Source organism: Coffea eugenioides, chromosome 2 (assembly GCF_003713205.1).
Source record: "Coffea eugenioides isolate CCC68of chromosome 2, Ceug_1.0, whole genome shotgun sequence".
Taxonomy (NCBI): domain Eukaryota; kingdom Viridiplantae; phylum Streptophyta; class Magnoliopsida; order Gentianales; family Rubiaceae; genus Coffea; species Coffea eugenioides.
In genome coordinates, this window is record NC_040036.1 from 75,037,745 (window position 1) to 75,064,087 (window position 26,343).

Consider the following 26,343-nt stretch of genomic DNA (forward strand, 5'->3'; position numbering starts at 1 on the left):
TCCCAAAGACAACCAAGAGGGGGGTGAATTGGGTTGTTCAAAATCTTAATCAGATTTAGGCAATTTTTGCTAAATTAAAATTTTCTTCTTTTCTAGTAATGATCAACCAAGTGGATTAGAAGACAAGAGCAATATTGATCAGAAACACAAGTATAAACAAGCAATGAGAATTTTATTAAACAGAAAAGTAAATTGGGGAATCAAACCAAGTGTCTACCAAGCTATCCTCAAACTTGAAGACCACACACTAGGAAGAGCAACTTCTCTTTGATGGAAGACGATCAACTAGATGTACAATGGAGGGAGCACTTCCTCCTTGCCCTAAGCCTCACTTAGTCAAGCTAAGAAGTTTTACAATCACTCTGAAAACCCTCAACAAAGCTACACTAAAGATCCTTTCAATCACAAAAGAAATGCTCACCAGAAATTCACACCACTTTAAAACAAATCTAGTTTTGGAGACTATTTTCTAGCTAAAATATCTCTTGAGATCTTGTAAACAAAGTGTGCAAAAGTCCTCCCTTCGTTCAGAACAGTTTGTTTTTAAAGGGGAACAGAAATGAGCTTCATTAAAGCTTCCAACGGATAGAAGGCAGATAAATGGTCAGCTAGCCGTTGGGGCTTTCGGACGTCCGACGATCAAATCATCGTCCGAACCAATCGTCCGAAAATAGCCAAGTTGAAGTTCGGACGTCCGATGAGATTTTTGTCGTCCGACAGCACAGCGTCCGATCGTAGGCCGAGAGCTAGCAAGTTATCTTGGAATTTTTCGGACGTCCGATCTGGTTGATATGCGTCCGAGGTGTGCGTCCGATCCTTCCGGACGTCCGACAGTTTCCTTTCGGCCATCCGACCTGATTGTCCTGTTTTTGCTTCTCATTTTGGTTGTCTTGCATTTCATGACATATTTGAACCTGATTCTTGGATAGACAGAAACACTTGTATTTGAAGGAGGCTAGATAAACATTTCAAAGTACCAAGAATGACAAACTAGACATACTTAAAAGACAGTATCTTTGATCGGAACAAATCAATGACTAAATTCATTTATATTATTTCAATCTTGTTTGCCACATCCAAAGCATCGTAGACTGGAGTCAATCAAACATATGCTTTCCTTGTTCCATCAGGCCTGATCAATCTTGGTCAGTATAAACGAACTTTTGTGATCATCAAAACCAAGAATAACAATTACTTTTCTGCAACAATGGAATGCTTTCAAACTACTTGCATGAATAGTTTTAATCTCTTCAATATATTTTCACATAATATATAGTCTCAAATTCACATTGAAGTTTTTTTGCTTGGTAAATCGGCTTTAGCTACATAGACAATATCAATGTTGAAGTAACTTGCTTTTGCCATAATACTTCAATTTCCAAGAAAAATAACTGGTACTCAAAAATAAGCATTATTATTGTATAAATATGCGCAAGTTTACCCTACATCTCTTGAACAAAATCAAGAAATAAGTAGAAAAGAAGAAGAAAAACATTACATCTACAACATTTTTCTTTTAGAACCCAAAATTTTATTACAAGCTACAAAAAGGTGTCGTGTACTCTAGGAAGCTGTTTAAAAACTTGACTCGAACTCGGGTTGACTGAGTTCGAATCGAGTTCGAGTGCTTTGATAAGCCAAGCAATTCGAGTTCGAGTATCCAGAAACAATACTCGAAAACTCGTTAAGTCTTATCGAGTTTTTAAATTTTAATTCTTGAGTATATTATTATTATTATAAAATTACCACTATGCCCAAAAGAGTGATTGAATTTACGAAATGGTTCAGGTCGTATGAAAAATTTTAAAGGGGAATAATATCTTTTCGCTCAAAAATTATCAAGAAAATAAAATTTTCTAACTTGAACTCGATCGAGTTCGATAAGGCTCGCATTAACTTGAGCCCTTGACTTGAACCCATGCAAATCGAGCTTGAGTTCTATGAGCAAGCATTGAACTTGAGCTCGAGTTCTAATAATACTACTCGCTCGAGCTCGAGCTCTAATAATACTATTCGCTCGAGTTCGAGCATCCTTCTTACATGTCGAGTATATTTAAATTTGATTCGACTCGATTATATCCCTAGTGTATTTTGGTAGTCTAAACCGACTTGCTTCAAAAGGTGTTGGAGCCATATGGACATCAATCCATGAACTACTCAGATTACAAAGATCATGTTCTTGAAGAAATAATATAGCCTTCAGATGAATGACAATTTTCTTGCTTTTTCATATTTTTTTATTTAGAATTAATTTCTTTTTTGTTTGAAAGATAATTAATTTCTTCTATCATAGGATTTCCTAACAAGAGATTCTCCGCTTCTAGGTTTTCCCCGTCAAGAGTTTCTTTTTTTTTTTATCCCCTTGCTAAAAATGGGCTTTCAAAGCCCGGAGCATGTTCATTGTAAAGCCCGTAGGAAAAGAAATAACGTAAGAAGTCCAATTTTAATTTCTAGCTTCGTACTGTGGAATTGGGCCGACCTATTCCCATTTCCCTTTAAAAGAGACTAATATTTCCAATTAGGTCCCATTGGACAAATGCACCACTGGACCCCAACTAAAAGAAACGATGTAGAGAAATGGACTAAGCTAATTACAACTAGCCTCTTTTAGTAGTTTTCTTCAAAAGGGCACTGCATACATGAGCCCACATTGGAAGAACCAAATAACGAACGATAGCACATTCAAGCTATGGGCTGCTAGCCTGCTAAGCACTTTAGGTCATTTGTTAGCTTAAAATAAAATTTGTTTTTGAATTGAATCAATTTTCTTGCGAAAGTATAAAAAGTAAAAGAGGTTGTCAATCCCATCTGCAAATGCAAAACTCAGACTTTAAAAAAAACTTTATTTTATGTTATGCCCTTTGCAACAAAATATACAGCATGATGAAGATGTAAAAATATGCCAGCGAGACATTTAGGTGAGAGGGTTGGGTTGAGTGATAGGGTAGGAGGAATTGTAGGTCGAAAGTTATGAATTCAAGGCCTTCCACTTAATTTTTTTTTTTTTTAAAAAAAAACAAGAAAAAGCGAGACATTTAGACAAAATTTACAAGGAATACAAGGATAGAAACAATTATGCTACATTTTAAAGGAATATGATAGCTTAAATTTGCTAATTGGTTTTCAAAAATTTCTTGAAAAATGGAGACGAGTTCAAGGGAGGTGAAGGGACTAATATCCTAGTCATATCAATATTGCATGAAAGCAAATTTGTTATGCAATATAAATGTATTATGAGCAAGAGGAAGATCTTTGTAAATTTACAAAAATAAATATTTAAAAAAAAACCAAAAGGAAAGTGATATTATCAAATTTTTCATAGTTTCCCCTTTCTCTTTTTAGATTTAGAAGGCTTTTTACTTGGACAAGTCCACATGGTCCTCAAACCGAATGCCTTTCCTTTTTTATCTTTTACTTTTGCCCTTTTCTCTCCTTTTTCTTTTCTTATGTTCCCCTCCACTTAGAAATATTCCCAGAGAGATATCATGCTAGTTCTTCTGGTGAATCACATAACCAAATTTTTGTATCCAGCCTAATAGTAATACTTAATAATTTTCAATTTCCTACAAAGAAAAATATAAAATCCGATCTAAAATAAACAAACGTGAAACCATTCAAAGTCGTGAGGACCACCATGTGGAAGGGAAACATCCTGAATATGGGATTTTATCATGCCTTTAGGCTGAGATTAATCTAAAGTTTTTTTAGAAAATAGAGTAAATCTTATATACACTGACAAGTTACATTATATACACCATCACCGTTAAATTTATTAAATATGTATAAAAATTAAATTTTAAATTCAAATTTTACATAATTATTATTTATCTAACGCTTACACTATCGATTTAGAAAAAATTAATCCTTGAATATATGCTTCTCTTGTAAATGTACATTCTTTCGCTTGTGCATAGAAGAGGTTCCATTAAATAGCGCATGCTCTGCGCATGGAGGTTTATCAGTCAAGAACGTAGAGTGCATTGCAAACAATTAAAATAGGAATATATTTCCATGCATTAAACAACACTGTACATCCATCCATGTTTCCCAGTTGGGAACCTAGAGCAGATGTTGTGATGATATATACTCACACAGTATCAGTCATACATGTAGAGCAATGCAAATGGTACAATATTTCAAACGGCTAGTTAATCCACAGTAACCCCAAATCCAATGGAGGCAAGCATTCCTTAGGTTCCAAATCCCAACTCCAGGACCATGATTAGAGCGTCCTAACTTCTAGGGGCATACCAATATATCATCATCTACCGACAAATCAATAAGGCTCGCAAACATAGAGCTACTAATGTATTCCATCCGTCCGTTCCATTGAAATTATCATACTTTTCTTTTTGGCTGTCCAAAAATATTTGTTATATTTGATATTTCTAATTACTTTATACTCTGAAATTTTCCTTATATCCTTCATTAATGATACATAAAGACAAATATGATGGGATTGCTTTCTACTTTTTATTTTGATCAGCAAATCATTAAGAGTAAAAGTGAAACAAAAGAAAAAAAATTTTGGTGAAGTATACAGTATATAAAAAGCATATATTTCCAAACATGATGAAATATATGAAACAGATAAAATATTAACAACATAACGATTAGGTATTCTTGCTTGAGTAAAAGTGAAATGGAGTAAAATAATCGGACTTGAACTGATTAGACTCGAGTTTGAACTCGAGTAAAGTAACATAAATTTCAACTCAACAAATTCAGAACATGAATTGCTTGAGCTCGAACTCGACTCGACAGCAACTGAGTGATGCTTCATGGGAGGTGAAACAGAAGCAGTACTAGGCGGAGGAGAGATGAATGAAATGAAATTGCAGCAAAGAGAGAAATAAACTAATAATACATGAAAAAAAGAAGTACGTGGGTGACGTGATGAGTCAGAAGGGGCGGTCAAATCATGGCAAATTGGGGACAAGACGTTTGATGGCTTGTATTTGTTTACGTTATATAATCGACAAAGGGCAGTAGATGACGTGGGTGACAGATTGGACAGCTGAATTTGACCCCTCAGCCTCACTCCCACGACAGCATCCCGCGGGTTGCACGGGAGCCTTCTTTTTTTCCTTCTCTTCTTTCCTTCCTTCCTTGATTATGGCTTTTTTGCTCAGCCAACGTCACACCGTCTCTCTCTCTCTCTCTCACACACACTCACGCAGTACGAAGATTTCTGTGTTCGTCTCTGTGTGTGGGGGTGTGATGTGTTTTTTTTTTATTTTATTGTGGGGGTGGGATTTTGTTGTGACAGGGGAATCTAATCCAGCTCTTTTGTGCCGAGGGTACGCCCTTAGCAGTTGACTGCCCTACAGTTGTTGCTTTCACAATTTATCTAGTACGTAATTTTTTTTTTTAAAAAAATTCCTCATCTATCAAATGATTTAAAAAACAAAAGAAAAGAAAAGCAAAAGGCTTTTGATTACTAGTACAAATTTTGCAAGAGTTTTTCTTAAAATCGATAGAACATTCTCTCTCTCTCTCTCTTTTTTTTTTTTTTATAATAAGGGAACCTGCAACTGATATCCAAAATTGTGCACTGGACAAACTTCACTCCGTGCAATAACTTGCCAATTACACGAAGGAGAAAGATGCACTAAACAAATCCTGTAAGAGTTTCAGACGGATGTCTAAAATCCCTGTTAGCAAGAAGGCATGACGCAAACTCTACCATTTCGACCAACTCAAGGGACATTTTTTTTTTAAACTTCATTCTTGAATTTTAATTGCATTCATTAAGTCAAATTTTAACTTCTTGTAATTGCTAGACCTGGGATTGATTTCGAAAGTTTGGAACATGATACAGAGAAGTATGTGCATGAATTCGTATGGACATTTGACTCTTAGTTATCATGCATAATAAAATGATCAGTGTGGTTCATAGTATGCATGAATTGTGCTTCTGCTTACTTGTTATTAGCACTAACAGAATCATGTGAAATGTGAACTTATGACATGAGAAAAAATTTCATACTGCAACCATATCCGATTCCAACAGACAAATGTTATTGCGTCGATTGCAGATTTACCGCACTGCAAGGTAAGGCAAATAAGGTGATTCACAGAATCATGGGGAACAATACAAGAACAAACAACAAATTAGCAGTGTATTCCTGTCTATAGCAAAGCTCTCGTTTGGATTGCTATTTTCTAGAGTTTTTATATGAAAATATATTGCAGCGATTTAATGTCTATAAGGTAAAAAGTTAGCTAAAAAATATACTCGGAAAAAACGAAAAAATCTTTTGATAGAAAACTACAATCCAAAGTGATACAACCTAGTAGCTCTATGCATGCGAAGAAAACAATGAACACAGTTCAGCTGATATTATGCCTTTTCTCGCGTGAGGTTGCCCACTAACATGAATTTGCAAGCACAATTCATGCATGATATTAAGCATGATATGAATAACTTCTGTTTTAGGGGTGCACCAGTTGAATTTTTGATCATACAAACAAAACCAACCACAAGAACAAAGTTTCTTTTTTTTTTTTTGGCTTTTGCAGCATATTATATCCAGGGTCACAGAAGTCGAAACGAAGGCTCAGTTACATGTCTTCCCAAACGAAGGAACATAAAACTATAATAGTTAGACTGAGCCATGTCTTCTCAAAACAAGGAGTTTCTGATGCGATGAACAAAAGCACAGATGATGAAAGACTAGCTCTAAGTCTAACTAGGTGAAAAACTAACCACCTACACAGCTCTCAGAACCTATAAACAAGAAAGAGAAAAGGGTTGCAGATAAACTACTTTGAACGTACAAAGACATCAGACGCGAGCGGAAATTGGCAAGAAAAATTCCGTCATTCCTGTCAGCACCATTTCCCCACTCTCCTCCCTTACAGTGAATCTACAATTTGCCATTGCCACTTCCTGGACCTCCCAGTGATAGAACAACCCCATGAAGTTCACTCTTGAGGTTTGGCTCTGTATTGGAGGATGGATGCGATCTAACGGCTGAAATTGGCCTTCTAACTTCGGCTAGTTGAAATTCTGGAGCATATTGCTTTGTCGGCTGCTGAGATTGCCTTAATGCACCAAGACTTGAATGACTTGCACTAGAATTTACTTGGTTTCTGAGTGATGAAGGCCTCTGACCAAGATTTACCCCTCTTGGCACAAGATAAGGTCCCTTTACCATGAAATGCAGGATCACCTTAAGGTTCAGACACTTATGAACAAGAACCGAAAGAGAGAGAGAGAGAGAGTTACCGAAGAATTAAACTCCGGAAACTTACCGGGGCAAACAGGACGCCTCTGAAAGTCCTACCATTAACCGTGGCAGTCATCAGATAACCAGAATCAAATTCACCATCAACATTGCCACGAACTTCAGCTCCAATCTAGAGGGCATTATTTTGCCAGTGCATAAGTTCATGAACTAAAAGGTATTCAAACAGTACCTAGACTAGTTTTTCTAAAAGCAGATTACAATGCACTTAACTCAACTGAGAGTATGGAAGGAAATATGAAATAAGAACCCATGTAGAGATTAATCAGTATAATAATACTCCAACTATTGGAGATCATAACCTCAACATACCAAGTTTTGAAACTGTCCTGGCTCCAGGGATCTCTGCCCATCTGCTGAAAAATGCAACTCATGTTTACGAAAATTAACAGCTTGTAGATTGTGCAGTTTCGACTGATCTGGATGCTCTCCAAAAACATGCAACTCTTGTCTAGTCCGTGGGGTGATGATTCTGGGGTTTGGCTGGTTCAGAGGAACATGATTTGACTGCAAACTCGCTGGAGTTGCACAGTACTGCTTAAATATCGGAAGCACCTGAGGACTGACTTCTGTGCATTTCTTGATAGGAGTCTGTTCCTGATCAGATTGAGAAGGAGATGAACTTTGGGAGAGTGAAAGTGAATGCTCTTCAGCATCTGACGCGATACCATACATCTTTAAGTTGTTTGTCCTCCTTTTTTTCATTTGAAAAGCATCTTAAACAAAGGATAAAAGTTTCTGTTAGGCATGCTTTTACAATATCCTCGCATGTTGAGCTAAATAATATTCCCACAACAAGCCAACCTGTATCCATGCAGAAAGACTTCTTTGGCAATGGTTTCAATTCTTCGGCATCCTTTATGAACAAAGTTTCACTGGTGGCCATCAGCACTGTTCTTTTCTGCTGACAAATAATAGAAATCTATTATTCAGCAGAGATTACATAAGAAAATTGGAAATGGAGTAAAAAGTATTGATTTTGTAGCTGTCCCCTACCAAACCATTCTCTGCTTCTCTGAGAAACCTCTTACGTTCTTGATTACATTGGTTGCCAGAAGTTTTATAGAACGGCATCTTATACAGTCCATTAGCATAGTCAACTCCAAGCTGCAGGATGAGTAGCTCATTGAGCGGATGCTCATCCTCACCACAACTGCAGGATTGAATCAAATGAATATCAGTAACACATTATAAGCATTCACAATTGGGAGAAGGACTTGTACATGATTTTTTTTTTAAATCTATAGCATCACCCTCCAAAAACTGTTACTGTGTCCAAATTGGTCACAACAGCTGTATGGGAAAATCTTCCTCGTGGTTTTTGGCCACATATGTCCAGTTGACTCCATGAGCAGGAAACTATATCAAGAATCCAGACATCATTGTAGTACTGCTTGTGCGCTACCCCGCCAATCACATACACCTGAAAAGCAGAAGACGATCACCACCAGTTTTTTGTTTGGAATGGTGATTCAGCTAGCTTAAAGAAAAAATGCTTGCACTGCATTCCAGTTTCCATAGAAACAACAACATTTACTAGTAAACCATCGGATAATGAATTGTTTTCCTCTTCAGATACCACTATTTATTTCAAGATCAATTAAAGGACTTGCCTTTGTTTCTATATTTACAGAAGAATGACCTGCTCGAGCACCAGGTGAAGACCCCTGAGTATCCATCTGGTATAGCCACGAACAAAACCATTAGGTTATATTCAAATGTGATGCAAGCTTTTCAATTTCATTAGCGTTCAGCTTGACTTCAAGCTAACAATAGAGCAAGTAAAATGAAGAAGGATAGAATCTGTACCCTTGACCAAGTTAATGTATCCATATCAAGCACATCGACATCACCTTGGTATCGATCACCAGAGTCTCCACCATACAAGATAAGCCTGTTACTGATGGCAACAGCACTGTGACTATCCCTAGGGACAGGAACATTTCCCTTTACCTCTGGGGAAGCCCACCTCATAGTTTTAAGATCTAGAACATGCAAGTCATTCAAATAGTTCACTTCCCCCTCTCCACTTCCCCCAAATATCAGCAATTTTTCATCACCAACAAGTGTAGCTGTATGGCTTTCACGTGGGGAAGGCGGAGTTCCTTTGCATTCAGGATATGTCCACTCTTTAGACCTGAGATCTAGTACATACAGATCATTAACTTTTTTCGAACCATTTGTACCCCCAAAGACAATCATCTTGTACCCAACTATTACAGCACTGTGGCTGTCTCTTGGTCCCGGACCCTGTCCCTTGGTCACCAGAGTGCTCCAATCCATTGTCTCCAGATTTAGTACAAGAACATCACTAAAATGCATCCCGCCACAACATCCCTGAGATGAGGGAAATTAGAATATTTAGAATGCAGCACAATCAGGAAGATGTTTGCTCATGCATCCTTTGAAATAGAACAGTCCCTAGACTAATTTGAAGATAATATGTCTCAATTAGCTGGACTTAGCAAGTACAGCAAACTACTTAAGAAATGGACTAATCCCATAGGCCAACTATGGTTACTAGTTTGACTTTCAAATCCCTTTTTGCTGACAGCATAATTAGTAAAATAACACCACCTTACAAGAAAATGAAAGTAGGCATCCTGATCTAACTTTCTTTATTCCAAAAGAACATAATTCTTTTGAAGTGTGGATAGGTGACATGAAGTGTGGAAGAAAGAAATGGTCATTCTTTCAGAAGCATAATTGTGCATTGGGTGAGAACGCCACAAAGTAACAAGGATAAACGAATACCAGATTTATGATAAAAAAAGAGGTAAAGAGCATACCAAAACATAACATGATCAAGAAGATAATTATAAAGGAGGAAAGAAAAAGCTAGAAATAGAGCAAAAGAAATCAGCATAACTCCTCCTAATCAGGGTTGAAGATGTTATTGAGTCAAAGCTGGAAAGAAAGTAGCGATCGTTGAATGCTACGTTAACAATAAATAAATACAATAAATAAATAGGCACGTATTACGTGGATACAACAAAACCGCACATTGATAGAAGACCAGATTAGTTGAACTGAGTTCGTATTGCCTCAGATTGAAGAGAATGTAGGCACAAAACCAATCATGAGAATTCAGATTGAAGAGATTGCCTCAGGATGGCTGGACTAATTTCGAAGAAAAAACGAAATTAAAATGCAAGAGCAAAAGGAACACATGCCATAAACGATAGTTCAACTTGAAGAGAGCCTAACACGTTACTTTCAGCTTTCAAGTCATACAAGGAGCTGAATTTGAAGCTCCACCAAATGCAGACTACAGTATACCAAACAAAGATGATAAAAGAGGAAAGTATAAAACCGTTGGAGAAAGTGCATCCACTGCTTACCCCAAGAAAACCCAAGTCCCAAAAGAGAAAAGGGACAGCTAGAACAAACTTAAACCAGGAAAAAAGAAAAAAACCTTGAAACAAACAACAAATAGAAAACGCTGCTTAATTTAGCATGGCAAACATTGTCAGAATGATTCAAGAAGCATAAAAAGCAAACCAAGTACATATTTCTACCAGAAATCACAGAGCCAAGCATACATGAACAAAGAAATGAGCACCAAATATAGCATAGCCATCACAGAGAAATCAGAAAGTAATGTGGTTTGCTAGTATTAAACATCATACGTACCCCAAAGATGTAGACTAAACCATTGGAATAGCAAGCAGAATGCCCCCATCTTTCAGAAGGACTGACACCAATAACCTTTGGAGATAACCACATTGCCTTCTTCCTTGCAATTTCACCTCCTAGAGACCCCATATTCTCTTTTCCTCACTTTGATCAGATTAGTTCAAGAAAACTGAAGGCCAGAACAGCACATGGGTTGGGTTGACAAGATGAAGATACAAATAAGTAGTAAGAACTAGAAACAAAAAAAGAAAAAGAGAAATAAAATGCCACTAATAAAGAGTCAAAAGAGGACATGAACAAGCCAAGTGACATATCAACTATCAGTGTCAATAGACATGAAAAGATGGGCGCTTTCAAGTCCAAATCACTGTGGCACCAATAAAAAACACAAGGACCTCGGGTGACCAGGACACATGCATTTACACTTTCTCTTATCATCACCTGCTCAGAATTACATCAATCTTCTTTTCTTTTCTTACTGTTGATTGAGTAGTAATCAATAGGCGAATGAATGCATGTACTACTACTATTGGAATCAGTTTCAAAACAATGCTGATAAAGTAAAGCAAGTGTTCCGAGGGAGTAAAAGAGAGAGTAAATGTGATGGGCTGATGATCCTTATCTTTTGCTTTGTAGCTAGTTTGTCAAGTCTATTGTTTGTTTATTAATATCTCTACTTTACCAACTTTGTCTAACTGAAAATGATGAAAGTTTGGGAGCATTGGGTTGTGGGAAATGACGGGAAGGTGTTATCCCTTACCAGTTATGTTTGAGTTTTTTGCCACCATCGGTCTACCACTCGAACACACATGACAAACATGTAGGTGTCTATATTCTATACACAGACTTAGTCTCCAGACCACTCGTGATTACAATTGCATAACCTCCATCAGATGCACTTTATTAAGGTTCAGATAAAGAAGTTTTAGCATCTGCAAGTGCATGGTTATAGTTTAGTAATAGTATAGTATAATGGAGTCATAGACTTTTCCGATTTTATCTTTCTTTGTTTTCAAACTATTGCTTTTTAATAGTCGTAAAGCATGTGTTTTTGGATAGAAAATTATTTGAAATAAATAAATAAATAAATAATGTATATATATAAACACTTTTTGTGATATAATATGTATGCAATATCAAAGTGCTTGAGAATATGAAAGGTAATTACAAAACATATCTATAATGCTAGTTTTTTTTATTTCAAGAAATAGACTGTCCAAGCAAACCTAATAACTTCAAGAATTTTTCTTTTGACAAATTTTTAACAATTTTTTCATAATTGGGTAGGCCAATATGTTTCGATTGTCATGTTTTCCTAAAAAAAATTTTATGTTTCCATAAACTCGTTTCTTGATCATTGGAAGCCCAAGTTTTTTGCCAAGTTTGTCTGCTACAAGTTTTTTAAAAACTTTAACTACAGTAACCTCAAAAAATTTTTCAAAATTTTTAAACTATACACTTCAAAATATTTAAAAAAAAATACACTTCAAAAATTTTTTAAAAAACTTCTACGGTAAGCTACAGTAAAGTTTTAAACAAACATCTAAAAAACTCATTTTCCAAACAGGGCTTTTATTTCACATACATCAAATTATTATATTATATTTTTTATAAAAATTTTAGAAAATAGCAATCCAAACGGCCTAGTCAACATTTATATTCAAAAAAGAATTGAAAACTTTTTTTTCATGAAATAAACTGTCCAAACAAACCTTAACTTCAAGAACTTTTCTTTTGACAATTTTTTCATAATTGGGTTCCCAAAAAAATTTTATGTTTTCTGTAAATCTATTTCTTGATCATCATTTTATCTCATGTACATCAAATTACAATATTATTTTTTTATATAAAAATTTAAAAAAAAAATAGCAATTTAAACGGACTTAGTCAACATTTATATTCCAAAAAAGAATTACAAATCACCTTCCATACGGAACAGAAACTAGGGGAAAATAAATTGCCTTCACTCCATGGTACTTATGATTCTTAGTTACAAGATTTTAATTACTCACTTCTTCATTTCTCCTTTCTATGTGAGGTAATCTAGGGATTGATGGATGGAAGTTTATGCATCCATCCAACTCAAATTTCTAGGTGGTCTAGAGATGTGCATTTCGAAATATGTCTATTCTCAAGGTCTTTGGTGGGACTATGTGCTTTGTGCAATAATCAAAATTCATTCGAGTTTTGGGAACTGAAATACTACTACTGTTTCATCTTCTTTTTTAAAATGAACTGCCGCTTTCTTCAAAAAGCTTGGAAGTTTTCGTCCACGGATCCTTGCATCTTTGCTGGGTGACGAGGTTTTCCTCGACCATCTTCCTTTTCTATGTTCGTTTGGTGAAGAACCAAGCCATGGAAATGTTTAGAGCGGGGGGGTTAATAACACGTTGCTCCCCTGAGAATAGGGGTAAAGACACTTTGCCCCCTCAATAGAAATAGTAGGCACTTTATCACTTGAAATATTTTATTTGATATTTGTGGCAAGTATTGTGTTTGGACTGCTTAACTATGTTATTATTGATAAATAACGTACCCTTATGCGGTTGATAAATAATAGTAGTAATTTATAAAGGACATTTATTAATGCAAATTTACTGCTTAAATATGTTGCTAATTTTACCCTTGTGATATTGATAAATAACGTATTTTTGTGATGTTAATAAATAGTAATAATTTATAAATAATATTTATTGAGGAATAGAAGCCACATCTAGTATCAAATGTTTTCTTTAGAAATAACACACATTTAGAGGTGCTCAAATTTCAAATTTCAGGAAAATTTTGAAAAACCAGTCAAACGAAATTTGATAAAAACCAATTGATATACAAACTTTAAAATTTGGCAAAACAATTTGGAAATAGCTATTCAAATTTGATTACTGAATTCCCGATTAAATTTTGGTAAAATAATTTGAAAATATATATTAAAAATTGAGTATCGAATTCGTAACTACTGACTGAATTATCGAATTTTATATGAATATATATTATATATATTACCTACTAATATATATCATAGACTAATCTAATATGTAAGATGTTATAAATAATAACTCGTGCTTCCATAGGATTAATCTTATTAAAGACAAAATTGCTAATATTTTTAAGCAGTTTATTTTTCTACTTTGTCAAATGGAATACTTAACACACACACTAAAGAGAATATTTTCAAGTGAATAAAGTGCCTATTGTTTTCATTGAGGGGCTTAATGTGTTGTTACCTCCTACTTTCAGAGGGGGCAAAGTGTTATTCAATCCAATGTTTAGCCAACTAAACTTTGTAAGGAAAATTTTACCATGTCAATAATACATCGGTTCGGCTGCACCACATTTTGAGGCTACATAAATAGGCCCCTGGATTTAGAGGTTATTATTTTCTAGTCCTCTAGATTCATTTCTGGACCTTGTGTTTTGGTCCTTCACATATTCAAACGATTTATTCAGGTACTCTCATTTCGAGCCATATTCTGGGCGGGTAAATTTAATATGCTCACTAAATGATGAGAAATTCAACAAATATTTACACACCTTATTCATGTCCAAACAATCAGCATTTGTAAAATTACGTGTTAATTCCTATTTTGTAAGCATATTCCCTCGGTTCCTATTTAAATGATTTGAATAATTCAATCTTTTAGATTAAGAAAGTTAGTTTCTAAAATTCAATAAAAATTTTACTTGACTTTCCAAAACTATCCTTTATATCTTTCAACTACTTTTATGTTTAATGCTACAAACACTGCATTTAATTTCTCATAATCCCAACTCAAGAAAGTTGAGAGTATAAATAAGGTAAAAAAACTTCATAAATGCTTTCGTGATATAGTAAAAGGACAGATAAACTAGAACACTGGATTGGGATCATTTAAATAGGAATGGAGGGTGTAACTAATTGCTACTTTTCTACAAATATCTTTTTTGGGTTTTGGGAGTATTTAATACAATTTCCAATCACACAATTATCTTTGAAAAAAAATGTTAAATTGTTACTCTGTCACAAAAATCTCCCAAAAAATGCAATTTAAACAGGAAAGTTTTCGATAACAAAGTGTTTTCATTATCCAATTAATACATGCACTTTGATGATGACAATAAAATAGCTTTGTTAATATATAGAGAAGTGACAATTAGCATGTGATTGACACATAATTAGAATATGGGCTAGAACAATCTTTATGCCCAATCTATTCATAAAATTACGAATGACTTTTAAATATACTATCAGTGTATAATTTTTTTTGATAGTAGCACGTTTAGATCATATCATATAACATGAATTTTAGTTTGAAATTCACATAATACACATGTGACATATATTCAAAACTATTAATGTAAAAAAATCACTATATTGTCTATGTATAAAAATTTAATCATTAAATTACCAGTATTGCAAGGGTCGCATGTGATAGTTTTAGGGCAAAATAAGGTTGAGAATGAGTGTCATGACAAAATTAAGAGCCCGTTTGAATTGTGAGTTTATAAGAAAAGTTTTTAATATTTTTTTAACATTTATCTTATATACATTATATTGTGACACCGTATTCTTCTGCAAAAATTTTCAAAAACTCCAATTCAAACGACTTATAATCCTTTGAAATATGTGGGTGACGATAATGAATCATTTTAAATGTAAAAACTAGAAAGAAAATATCCTCAAAATTGAAGCAAATATTTGCAGGAATTTCTCCGGCCGAAAGAATGAGTGAAATAGAAATTGAGACTACTTGCTAATAGATAGGCGACAAAAACAGGAGGGAGAGTGGAGGGATAGGAGGGAGCATAAGGATGGCGGTAGTAGTGCATTTTATTGCTTTGATTCACGTGAATGTGACTGACGACTGACTGCCTTCCTTTGTAACTTGAAATTTTTGCTCTCTCTTCTTTTCTTTTCTTTTCTTTTCTTTTGTTTGACAGACAAGAAATGAAATGATAGGAAACCGAAAGAAAAGAAAATTTTGAAAGACATCTATCTAATCAAAGAGGGATACCATCAAATAGATTGATGGGCATGGCCTAGGCTAGCTTGCATAATCATAGTAGGAGTCCTTCCACGTACTACTGCAGCCACTGACTAGGATTAAGTTTGTGGCTCATATTACGGATTAAAGCTTATATCTTAAAAATCTACTGAAAATCATGGTCCGTCTAAATAACAGGTACAAATATTAAAATCTATACAATTAAAATTAAGAGAATGGGCGTTATTTAATTTAATTTGTATCTATCGTATGAATCATATATCGTTTAGGTAGGGCTTTTCTATGTATTGTGCACACAACATACACTAAAGAATTTTTCTTGTACTTTGAAATCAGCCAAGACTATTAATAATGTCACAGTTTCGAGCATGATTGAATTGCATTTTGTAGTATTACTATAGTAATTTTTTGAGATATGATATGTTTGTGAGGTAAAATAGTAATTCAAAAATATGTTAAGAGAATATTTCTCAAACCCTTCAAAAAAAAAAAGTTGCACAAAAGTTGCAATCCAAACAAAGTGACTTCATGCAGTTTAGTTGCAATTTTTTATTTTACATGTATCATCAATACATTTTTAATCACTTTTTTATCTTACATTTATCACATCAAAAAGTGTTACAGTAACATTTGTTCAAAAAAATTATTCCAAATAATCTACTATTTAAACACTTTAACCAAAACACGTCTGCAGAACTAAATAGGTGCTATGAAAATGACATTTGCTATCAGCCAAGATTTTATTTAATATCGTGGTATAGATAAGCCTGTAAAAGTGATTTGATTGCATTACAAAATTATTTAATTACATTATAAATATGCTTTTCAACAACCTTTTTATTTTTATAATTATTTTTTTATCTCACATATATCACATCATTAAAAAAATGCTGCAGTATATTTTCAAAAAAAAAAATCTCGTATACAAACACTACTTCAATGGTATCTGTCTATATAAGATTATTGGCGCTAAAAGGTTTATTAAAGAGAGTGTTTAGGACTTGTACTACTGACTACTAGGTCCTAAGCCATCAAAATGACACGAAAACCACTATGCAATAGCAGTTCCGTACTGCAGCATAATAGTAATGTTGTTGTTGTATTGTTCAATGGAAGCATCGATACGAAATTTGAAGCGTGTGTTGGGTCATAGATGACTAGGTTGGGAGCAGTGACATTTGGTAAATTTCTGGCTTTCTTTCTTGGAATCTTTGCTCAGGCACACAACAGCGTGACGGGTACGTGTAGTTGGCTTCTCTGTTCAAAATCCCACAGGAGGAAGGAATACTTAAACATTTCAGTTTACAAGAAATTGCACGATTAACCACCATTCTCTTCGCAAAACTAGGTAATCTTGGGCTTCTGCAACAGCTTAGTCAAGATTGAGGAGCCTTGCAATAACGGCCAGCTCTGTATTTGTCGTCCTATAAGAGTTCCTGAGTCTGTTTTGTCTACTTTCTTCATCTCTTGTAGCATAAGGAAAAACACATAATCGTCAAGTAACACATGGAATCCTTGCAATAATGGCCAGCTCTGTTTTCTACCCCCATGGAATCCTCGAAATCGTCAAGTAACACATATCCTTCTGCCAAGTAACATTAATGAACTGAAATCTGAGATGGGCTTTGACAAGATAACGACTTTGAATGCACAATACTCAGTGATTTTGAGCTAATCATATATACCAAAACAGGTTCCCCCCCCACTCCCCGGTATATTTTGTGGATGCGTCTAAACAACATGAAGTTTGCGAATAAATGATAAGTAACGAAGATTCGCCTTTTACAGCTATTCTTTGGGACAGGGTTAATCAGTTGGAGGATTTGAGAGGCGATAGTTTTCACTGCGACGGATCAAGATATTCTAAATCTTGAAATGAAAATTCCCATAAATGTTGGTTAATCGTATATTTCGTTACAATTCTATGATTTAATTATTATATAAAAAATTCTATCCATCTATAAAATAGGTTGGTACATAGAAAGTGGGAATATGTGGTTTAGAGCAATGCCTATTGTCCCCTCTTCAAATTCAACTAATTCGCCCAATGAAAATTGTATCTTACCACAAATTAAAATTATAATTATTGCCGAACCCAACGCCCTATATTGCATTTGCAGCCATAAGAATATCAAGAAGTCTTGGACCTCTGGACCCGCAAGAACCGAAGAATTTTGTTGAGTGCACAACTGGACATAGAAGCCAGCAAAAGTTGGAGTATGCTCTACGTCTTTCCTGTTATGCTATTTCAACTATTCATCGCTTGTATGCATAAAGTCTCGAAGAGCCAAAAAGCTTAAAGGGAAACACCGTAACATTAGGGCTTCACTTTTTCCAGCACTTCTATTGCCAGACGTGATGTAACTATTTCAATGAGAATTTCCGTATTGTGTTATAGGACAACTTTTGGGACATATTTAGCACTACTTGAGTTGTTCTTCTAACTTTTGTGGACTGCTTCAATATTCTTTTTATTTAGAGAGACGTATGGATCCATCTTTTATTCATTGTATGGTTTTTTAGGTTAAAGAAAACAAAATCTTCAGCATGCGTGACATATATGCTGCTGGAATTATTATTATGATTATTTTTTATCTCGTTTACAGGTGCAGTTCTTTGACCGTAATAGAAATGAGTGCATGCAATAGCAATACACCTCATGCAGACGCAGGAGGACCCATGCAAAAACGCAGTCAATACTTCTCGTCGAAACATGTGCAGGTTACAACTACTGTTAAATCATGTGGCAGAATGTGAAGATGATAAAATACTGGTCCTTATAACAAACATGGACCGTCACAGGAAGTGCTGTGCCAACTGCCAGCTAAGGTTGTAGTAGTCGCAGTTTTGTTTCAGCACCAGTAATCCGTACTGAATTGGGCCGAACTGGATTTGGCTAGTTTCATTTAATACTAACAGATTTGACAAAACCCTATTGACGTTCATCATGTTTTGCAGCAGTGATTTGAAACCCTCTTCTCTTCTCCTCCACAGCTTCAAGGCCTCTAGTTCTAGCTTGAATAATGCTACTGTCTATCTAGGATCGACCATTAGAAAGAATCTTGGTATAGTTGCATGCACTGCTGCTTACATCTTCCCTGACGAAATGCACAGTGGCATGCAAAGTTTGATTTGAGATCGATTTTCCATCTCAGGGCTTTGCAAAATTTACCGTGAGGCCGACAGCTTGATGGCTTCATCATGCATGCTCCATTCATTAATCCCCTGGCTCTTTTTAGCGAGTTGTTTCCAGAGACTTGATGATAATTGCACTTACTTGCACATCAACATGAAGAACGAACGTCTTTTTGTGAAAAATTTCTTGTCTGCTGATCTCTTGCTGTTCTAAAATGATCCTTGGTGACATCTGAAGCGAAGCTTGTATTGGGAACTGACAATAGATCAATATTTACTGCAGTAAGCTCCTCACACGGAGAGGACTCGCAAAGTTGCAGGCTTTTCAGGGATTATAAAGTATTGCAGGTGCACGTCTAGGAATGGGAGGAAAAGCATTCAAGAACCATTGCCACAAATATTTTCGTTTCTGGAAATGAACCAAAACATCACCCCCATTTCAAAAATCATCAGCCTCGGCAATAGAAAGGGGATGATGACAGAAAGAATATGTTTGGCCATGAATATTGAGAGAGACTTTCTGAATGCAGGGCTTCTAGGTTTATAGCTAGCTTGCTGTACGAGGGAATGCTTAGGATCTTTTCTTTGGTTCTCTATTTTGGGTCAATCAACAGGTATTACAGAAGATTTCATCTGTTTCATCTTGACATGGATTGCGGAGAGACAAGGTGAACCAAATTAGCATATTACTCTTATGTCACACATAACAATTAATGTTATACAACTTCTGGCAATTACATTCTCTAGTTAGTGGATGGAGGATCCTCCATTCTAAAACAAGTTATAACACCAACTCCACTTGATTTTATCTTTCAGAATTATTTTGAACAAGCTTCCAGCAAGAAAGTCATCCAAAGGGCAGACACAACTTTAATTATTAGTTCAAAAGCATGTCCCTGCCTGACGTAGGAACAAGCTGATTTCACAAGATACCTTAGCACGAGTAGCTAGGCCACTCCTACTTCAAAAAGCTTCCTTACCAACCTCTCTTGATAACCTCAATTGGGTTTTCTCACACCAATAATAGCCAACTATAAAACTATTAAATGTAATTTAACTTCAAAATTCAAAAGCATAGCTTAAGAAGTAAACAACCAATCTCCAACTGAGCTGGAAAAGTTGCATCAAGAGTGCAAAAATGTTGCTGAACTGTAAAACGTACCATCACACATGCACTCATTTCACAAGTCGCCATATACGAGCACACATGGCACAAAGTTAAACAGCAGAGTTATATATGGAGTTTAATGCAACCACAGATTGCCTACACTAATTTTTCCTTAAATGCAATTTCATAAATTCTGATATTTCTGTTCAAAAGGAAGTCCTGTAAGCATTAAGAAACAACAAAATACCCATAGAAACATAGCATGAGGAGATAATGCTCACTTATTATCATCTAGAATCACATGCAGTGGATGTTACAGGAATCAAGAGCAAGAATTAGTTATCACAAGTGTCAATGAAACACTATCTGACAAATGAATATTTACAAAGTATTAGGTCTATGTACAACTCAAGTCATCTTTGTTTGAAATCCATTTTTCTTCTTGATATGGGGGAAAGGAGGTATGGATGGTTGAATGTCAGAGTTGACATCACAAGTATACAGTACAAAAATTTATCATCAACTCTACATGAACAGTATACTATTTTACCAAAACTGCCAAGTTCTTTGGGAAGGTATACCTTGTGCATGCCTCAATAAAGATTCCATCCCCCAAAATAGGGTATATAAGGTTGGATTTCAGTCAACTTGTTCCTATTGTATTGTACCTGTTGAATATGGAAAAAAACTACAAGTTACAAAATGATGACATTGCAAGTAATCCAATCCTCAACTGTTCTTTTTTTTTTGTGGTGGTGGTGGTTTGGGGGGGGGGGGAGAGGGTTGGCACAAACACACAGGATTTGCACTAGTAATATGGTAAGACAAGTTTTCTAGTGGTGATGTGTCAAGCAGCAGTAGAGCTACATATGTTTCAGGTTGGCCAGCTGCTATACTCGAACTCAGGAGAGTTCTAAACTGGCCTAAAAGAAATGAAGCTTTTTTCTAAACGTTATCCTCAACTTTGAATTCTCTACTACTCTCACATTGTCCAAAACACGATGCCCCAGTAGACTCGGCTTTCATGCAATAAAACTAAAAAATTTGACTGTAAATCAACCTCTAGTAAGAGGCTTAACGTACAAATTTACAGTAAATGTATGCCAAGGAAATAAACAGAAATCATACTCTACTCCTATGTCATGTAACCTTAAAACCTCTTTTCAATGCTTGTTTCAACTTCTAAAAAGTGATGGTCCTTATCAGCAACTAGTGTATTATACGCAGAAGTTAGGATTGTTTAAATAAAAAGTGCAGACTTCACGCAGATTATCAAGTATGAACAATAAAAAGGATTAAGAAATTAAAGAAAATAAAAACATGCTACTAGATCATTATGGCAATTTGTTGGTACTTACATGTCAAAACTTTAGGTCATATGAGAGAAGGCTCCTTTGCGTATCAGTAGGATTTACCAACCATTTACAAAACAACCATGCGGCCCCGACCACTGATAGAAATGAAAGTGTTGCTAGGAACCCAAAATGTGAAGCATCATTTGCAATTATAGCTACCCCTAACATTACAGACTCTGCCAAACTTGCAACAGAAACCTCTGTCGTCCCAATAAGATTTGCTTTGGATTCTGGAATTCCAGTTTGCAGAATTTGTTGGCCAACAATATCATATGACATATGCCCCAATCTTGAAAGTATCTGTACAGTGAATGTGCATAGTTAACCAAAATGTTGAAGAAACATTGAGTGATGACAAGAATATGTCTATAATAAAGTTTTCAATGGTTCCACAACATTTTGAAGAACAAAGACTTCTAGATCACAAAAGATATAAAAGGACAATTAAGGACATTTTCTCATGAAGAACTTGCAATTAGAAACATGTGACATAATAAAATAAATCAACTTACAATCATAAATAAGAAGAAAAGAAGTGGTGTCTGCTGAGAAATAGATCCAGTCCAATAAGCAGCAATTGCTATGGTAAGAAGACAAGCTTGAAAAATCAGTCCAGCAGCTCCAGCCTGGTTAAAGGTCATGAGACTTAGGCCTAGAATTTGAAGAATATATTTAGAATGAATAAAAGCATTGCATCTCTTAAAAAAGAAACCTTCAAAATGCCCAATCGCTTGACCAGGCTTGCTGAAACAAAAGTTGCTGCTACCCCCATAAAAGCACATAACCCACTGAAGCCTCCAATAATAGATGGATTTAAACCTGAGACAATTTCAAGAACACCCAGATCTTAATTTGCACAAAACCAGCCTAGAGGTTGAACAAGAAAAGGACACAGCATTGTGATAGAGACACAAAAAGCTACTCATATGTGATTTTTTAAGCTATCCTCTAGCTGCGCCCCACAAGCCATGACAACTCCAAGATTGAAGTCCAAAAAATACCTTGCTGAGTTAAGAATGCTGTCATTAATTCACTGGGAGCAAGAACACCATTGAAGCAGAGTAGCACATATGCTAGGCTAGCTGGAAGAACAGGTTGCTTCAAGTATTCAACCAATCCATGCTTGATAGCTTGCAAACTCTTGTACACTGATAACAGGAAAGATTAGATTCAGCGCACCTTAGCAAGACTTGGTACACAAATAACAGGTCCCTACTCTCCAAACAGTGGATAACAATATTGTTCACCTATATTCTCATCATCTGTCAAAGATTCAATACTAGAATTTCGGCCACAACTTGGAGGTTTAGGGCGTTCAAGAACACCAGCAGATAGCTTGTTGGTTAACCATGTGAGGAACACCTAAATTGGACAGGAAAAATATCAATAGAATGGCACAAGGCACAGCAGAGAGCATACATAATAGAGCCAAGTAAATTGCTACCGTAATCGGCAGAGCAGATATAATCAAACCAGCAGCAAGCTTTAAGCAGGCAACCAGAGGATATTTAGACAGAAGAATACCAAATACTGAAGCTCCTGCAATCTGCAAAAATGTAAGACCGAATAGTTTATCAGACACCTGTTCTCTTAAACATTCAAATCATCACTAACTAAATCAACTGCTGATCCAAATAATATGATTTAGGGGGCACTCATTCAACTCGAGGACTAGTATATCTTTTCTTAGATGTAGCAGAAATTAATGCTAAATTGACAGTTATATGCACCAGAACCCCAAAAAAGAAGCAACAAAGAAGAGTAATGACTAGATCAAAGGAAAGGGTAAAAGAAGGCTTTCCAGAACGAACTGAGAATGTATTACAACAATCACCTCGCAAAGGAGATCAATTCGGCTAATGATAGCATTAGCTTGCGCAAGAGCAATTGGCCGATTAGTTCCTGCTAACTAAAAAAATAAAAATGCTAATCAATACACCACTCAAACACTTTACTGGAGTTGAACAGGTGCATTCACCATGCAAGAAGACACCAAGAGGGAGTTGAATTAGCAGTACCAGAACAACCCAGTCACGCTCCATTGCAACTCCCAAGGCCAATCCAGATAATCTCTCTGCTGCCCCAGCCGTGACAAGTATAACAAACCAAGGCCGGAGAAGAATAGATGATGTTGATGTGGGACAAATAGTGTGAGCAAAAATAATCATTCCTATAGACAACAACTGAGCAGCTGCCTGACAGAAACGAAGTATTAGGAAAGGGAAGATCAGAAAAGGTTTTTCATCCCAACTTATTACGGAAAGTAAACAAAAAGTACCTGAGCAATTGTCAAATAGTTATATGCAGGTATTCTGGGAAAATGATCCATGAGCTTTCCAACTAACGGACCTCCAACAATCACTGCAAGCTGTTGAACATGGAACATGTAAAAAATGATGTACCCTTTTCTTTTATATAGTTTTGCTCTTTTCTCTCATTGTTTTCTTACTGTAAACACAGATTATAAATACCTTACTGAAAAAACCAATCACAGCAACAGGAAGAAGACTTGGATGGAGCAAAGCAATGGAAGCAGGCCAGGCAAAACTCCAGAGCTGTTCCACCACATTCCCAGCCAAGCAATTAGCATACAGAGCTGGTATGATTTCACAGTCAGTCACAAGCTCAACTGATGTACCAATATAGGTAATTTAATGAAAGTAAGCATTTTAATTGAACATATCTTTCCATCTTACCACCTAGACAATGCACATAAATGAGCATAAAAAATTTAAAATCTAATTAGTTTTCCATCAGAGAGCATCCTGAAATAAAATGAGATTTTTCCAGCAAAAGCATAGTCCGTTCTCTGATTTTGATTTTCTTCACTTAAAAGTAGAGCAAAGTTTCTGCATTCCCAGAAAGTTGACTTGCTTATTTTAAGCTTATAGTGCCATCAGTCATTAGCACGAACCCAGCCTAGAATTCTCAATCATAACTTATAACGAACTAACCATACAATCCTGCGGGATGAGCTGGAGTTGCAGCTATGATATTCTGCTCTTCCTCTGACAAAACCTATGAAGTGAAAAAGAGGAGGCAAGTTAAGCACACAAAACACCAAAAAGAAAAAGAGCTTGAAGCAACAATTTGCATGGTAAGAGGATGCTTGACGAGATCACAATATAAAGAAATCTTTAAATGGAACACATACAGGCAATGCTGTCAAAAGCGTGTCTACAAAAGTGCCCTCAGCCAATAAATTGAGTGCTTCAGTCTCCAAGACATCAGATTTGAGATGGACAATTTGAACAGAACAGTTTGACTCAGAAGCTGTGAGATCTTCTGAAATTTCTTCCTCAGCGGCAAGCTGATTAAAAACATCAGTTTCTGTTGCTGAACACTTTGGATGAAAATGCTCAAGCCTGCAGTAAATCAATATATAGCACATGGTCAACAATGATTCATCCCGGGTTATGAATTCAATTAGCTTGAAATTACAATTCCCAGGTTAAATATGAGCATTCAAGTAACTGAGGCCATTTTGTGGCAATCTCCTGTGCAATCAGTGCTTTGCAAACATTCACCCCAAGGTGAAGAATCAAGTTATTCATTTCACAAATGTACTGATTTACCTTAAGAATGGACCAGTCACTAATTTATTATCTGCAACCTATTTCAGACAAAAAAATTTGAGAAGAAATCTTCCTCGTCCATGAAATCCATTGGAAGACCTATCATAATCTTACTTCTGAAAATGCTGAAAGACAGAACAAGTGTACGAAAAACCAGAGGAGGTTCTGACTTGAAGGTGAACTAGAACTACTGCTGCCTAGTCCCTTATGCTATCGTCCAGCATGCCTGAGACATGCCTCACTATATTGTGAACCAAAAGCTTAGTACAAAATGCAATGCACAAGGCTTCCCCCAATAAAGTCCTAAAACCCAAAACCCCAAGTTCGTTTAAAAGGTGTCTGGGCAATGAAGTAAAATCCTGTTTGAATCCCTTATATTTGAACTCTTTGGACTCAAATCTCAAGGTTATTATACAAACTGCCATTAACCATTTTTTTTGTTAGAGATTAAGCCTTAAACGTAGCATCAGCCATGGCATAATTTTGAAGCTTTCCTTTACATAGAAAAGCAATTCTTTTGGGACTCATTACACTCCCAAGTCCCAATCATCTACTCATAACTTGTGCAAAAGTCATTCTTTCCCCTCCTACCAACTCTTGACTATGCACTGATTTATTAGCATCTGAAATTTGGTACCTTTTCGCTTAAAACAGAAAAAAAAAAAGAACCTTTCACATATTTCGTCTACCATTTGCACCAAAATGTTTCCAGAATTAACCAATTATAAACACAAAAAGAGAATAGTATTACAAAATCTAAGATAAACCCAGAAAAATACACACCTAGACGGGATTAATCTGGGGCAGTTCAACCATCGACGAGAAGAGAAGCCAGGGCGTATTCTAAGACAAGACGACTTCGGATGAGGAGCTTGGCGAATACTGAAGCTGAAAGTCGAACATGAAAAATGAGGCTGAGGATTGGCAATGACAACCACACCCATGATTGTTCCACTCTTTCTTGATTCCTGAAGATAGTCTGAGTCTCCAAGAACACTGCCTTGAAGCACCTCTGCTTTTGCTCTTGATGACTACTCATGCAGCCTTCTCAGCAGCTGAATGTTTTAGTATTATCAAGGCTGCAAACAATAATCTTTTCTCGAGGATTACAATGTTGTTCGCCTTTTTTTATTTTTTATTGTTTAGGGGAATGTTCTGTGTTTAGGGTTTTTGAGAGTTCTAAGATTTCAAGAATCTGGAGGGGTAAAAAATTTTGAGGGCTGGCATTTCTGATTCCTCCTTATCCTGCAAAAGGGGAAAATTTTTGATAGGAAGACACGAAGGTAATGGACGGACAATTCT

The 26,343-nt window shown here is 35.8% G+C and overlaps 2 protein-coding genes across 3 annotated transcripts; both read right to left on the reverse strand.

The window, feature by feature from the left end:
• Positions 1-6,569: 6,569 nt before the first annotated feature.
• On the reverse strand, positions 6,570-11,395 carry LOC113762639. 2 transcript variants are annotated; one of them, XM_027306184.1, is made up of 10 exons: positions 11,328-11,395; positions 10,884-11,055; positions 9,060-9,587; positions 8,864-8,929; positions 8,504-8,673; positions 8,247-8,403; positions 8,055-8,151; positions 7,563-7,966; positions 7,258-7,362; positions 6,570-7,151 (listed from the first exon to the last, which is right to left on the reverse strand). In XM_027306184.1, exons 2-10 carry the CDS (start codon positions 11,013-11,015, stop codon positions 6,870-6,872), a joined length of 1,941 nt encoding a protein of 646 aa, XP_027161985.1. In that variant the 5' UTR covers positions 11,016-11,055; positions 11,328-11,395; the 3' UTR covers positions 6,570-6,869. The 2 variants fall into 2 exon arrangements, with proteins under 2 accessions (XP_027161985.1, XP_027161984.1); XM_027306183.1 differs by having other exon boundaries at positions 8,055-8,154.
• A 9,027-nt stretch (positions 11,396-20,422) lies between these two features.
• On the reverse strand, positions 20,423-26,343 carry LOC113763466 (solute carrier family 40 member 3, chloroplastic). Its single transcript, XM_027307292.1, has 14 exons — positions 25,825-26,343; positions 24,621-24,831; positions 24,421-24,484; positions 23,938-24,062; positions 23,745-23,834; positions 23,485-23,661; positions 23,301-23,375; positions 22,911-23,012; positions 22,714-22,828; positions 22,468-22,614; positions 22,179-22,285; positions 21,979-22,092; positions 21,470-21,766; positions 20,423-20,779 (listed from the first exon to the last, which is right to left on the reverse strand). The coding sequence occupies exons 1-13, from the start codon at positions 25,983-25,985 to the stop codon at positions 21,473-21,475; spliced, it is 1,782 nt and encodes a 593-aa protein (XP_027163093.1). The 5' UTR covers positions 25,986-26,343; the 3' UTR covers positions 20,423-20,779; positions 21,470-21,472.

Excerpts from the sequence above, each read along its gene's own strand:
- LOC113762639 (XM_027306183.1), bottom strand. The coding sequence starts at position 11,015 with ATGGGGTCTCTAGGAGGTGAAATTGCAAGGAAGAAGGCAATGTGGTTA. Across the intron at positions 9,588-10,883 it reads GTTTAGTCTACATCTTTGGG|GGATGTTGTGGCGGGATGCA; the intron begins GTACGTATGATG and ends CCCTCATCTCAG. Across the intron at positions 8,930-9,059 it reads ATACATTAACTTGGTCAAGG|ATGGATACTCAGGGGTCTTC; the intron begins GTACAGATTCTA and ends TGGCTATACCAG.
- LOC113763466 (XM_027307292.1), bottom strand. The coding sequence starts at position 25,985 with ATGGGTGTGGTTGTCATTGCCAATCCTCAGCCTCATTTTTCATGTTCG. Across the intron at positions 24,063-24,420 it reads TCATCCCGCAGGATTGTATG|CTCTGTATGCTAATTGCTTG; the intron begins GTTAGTTCGTTA and ends AAATCATACCAG. Across the intron at positions 23,376-23,484 it reads AGCGTGACTGGGTTGTTCTG|TTAGCAGGAACTAATCGGCC; the intron begins GTACTGCTAATT and ends TTATTTTTTTAG.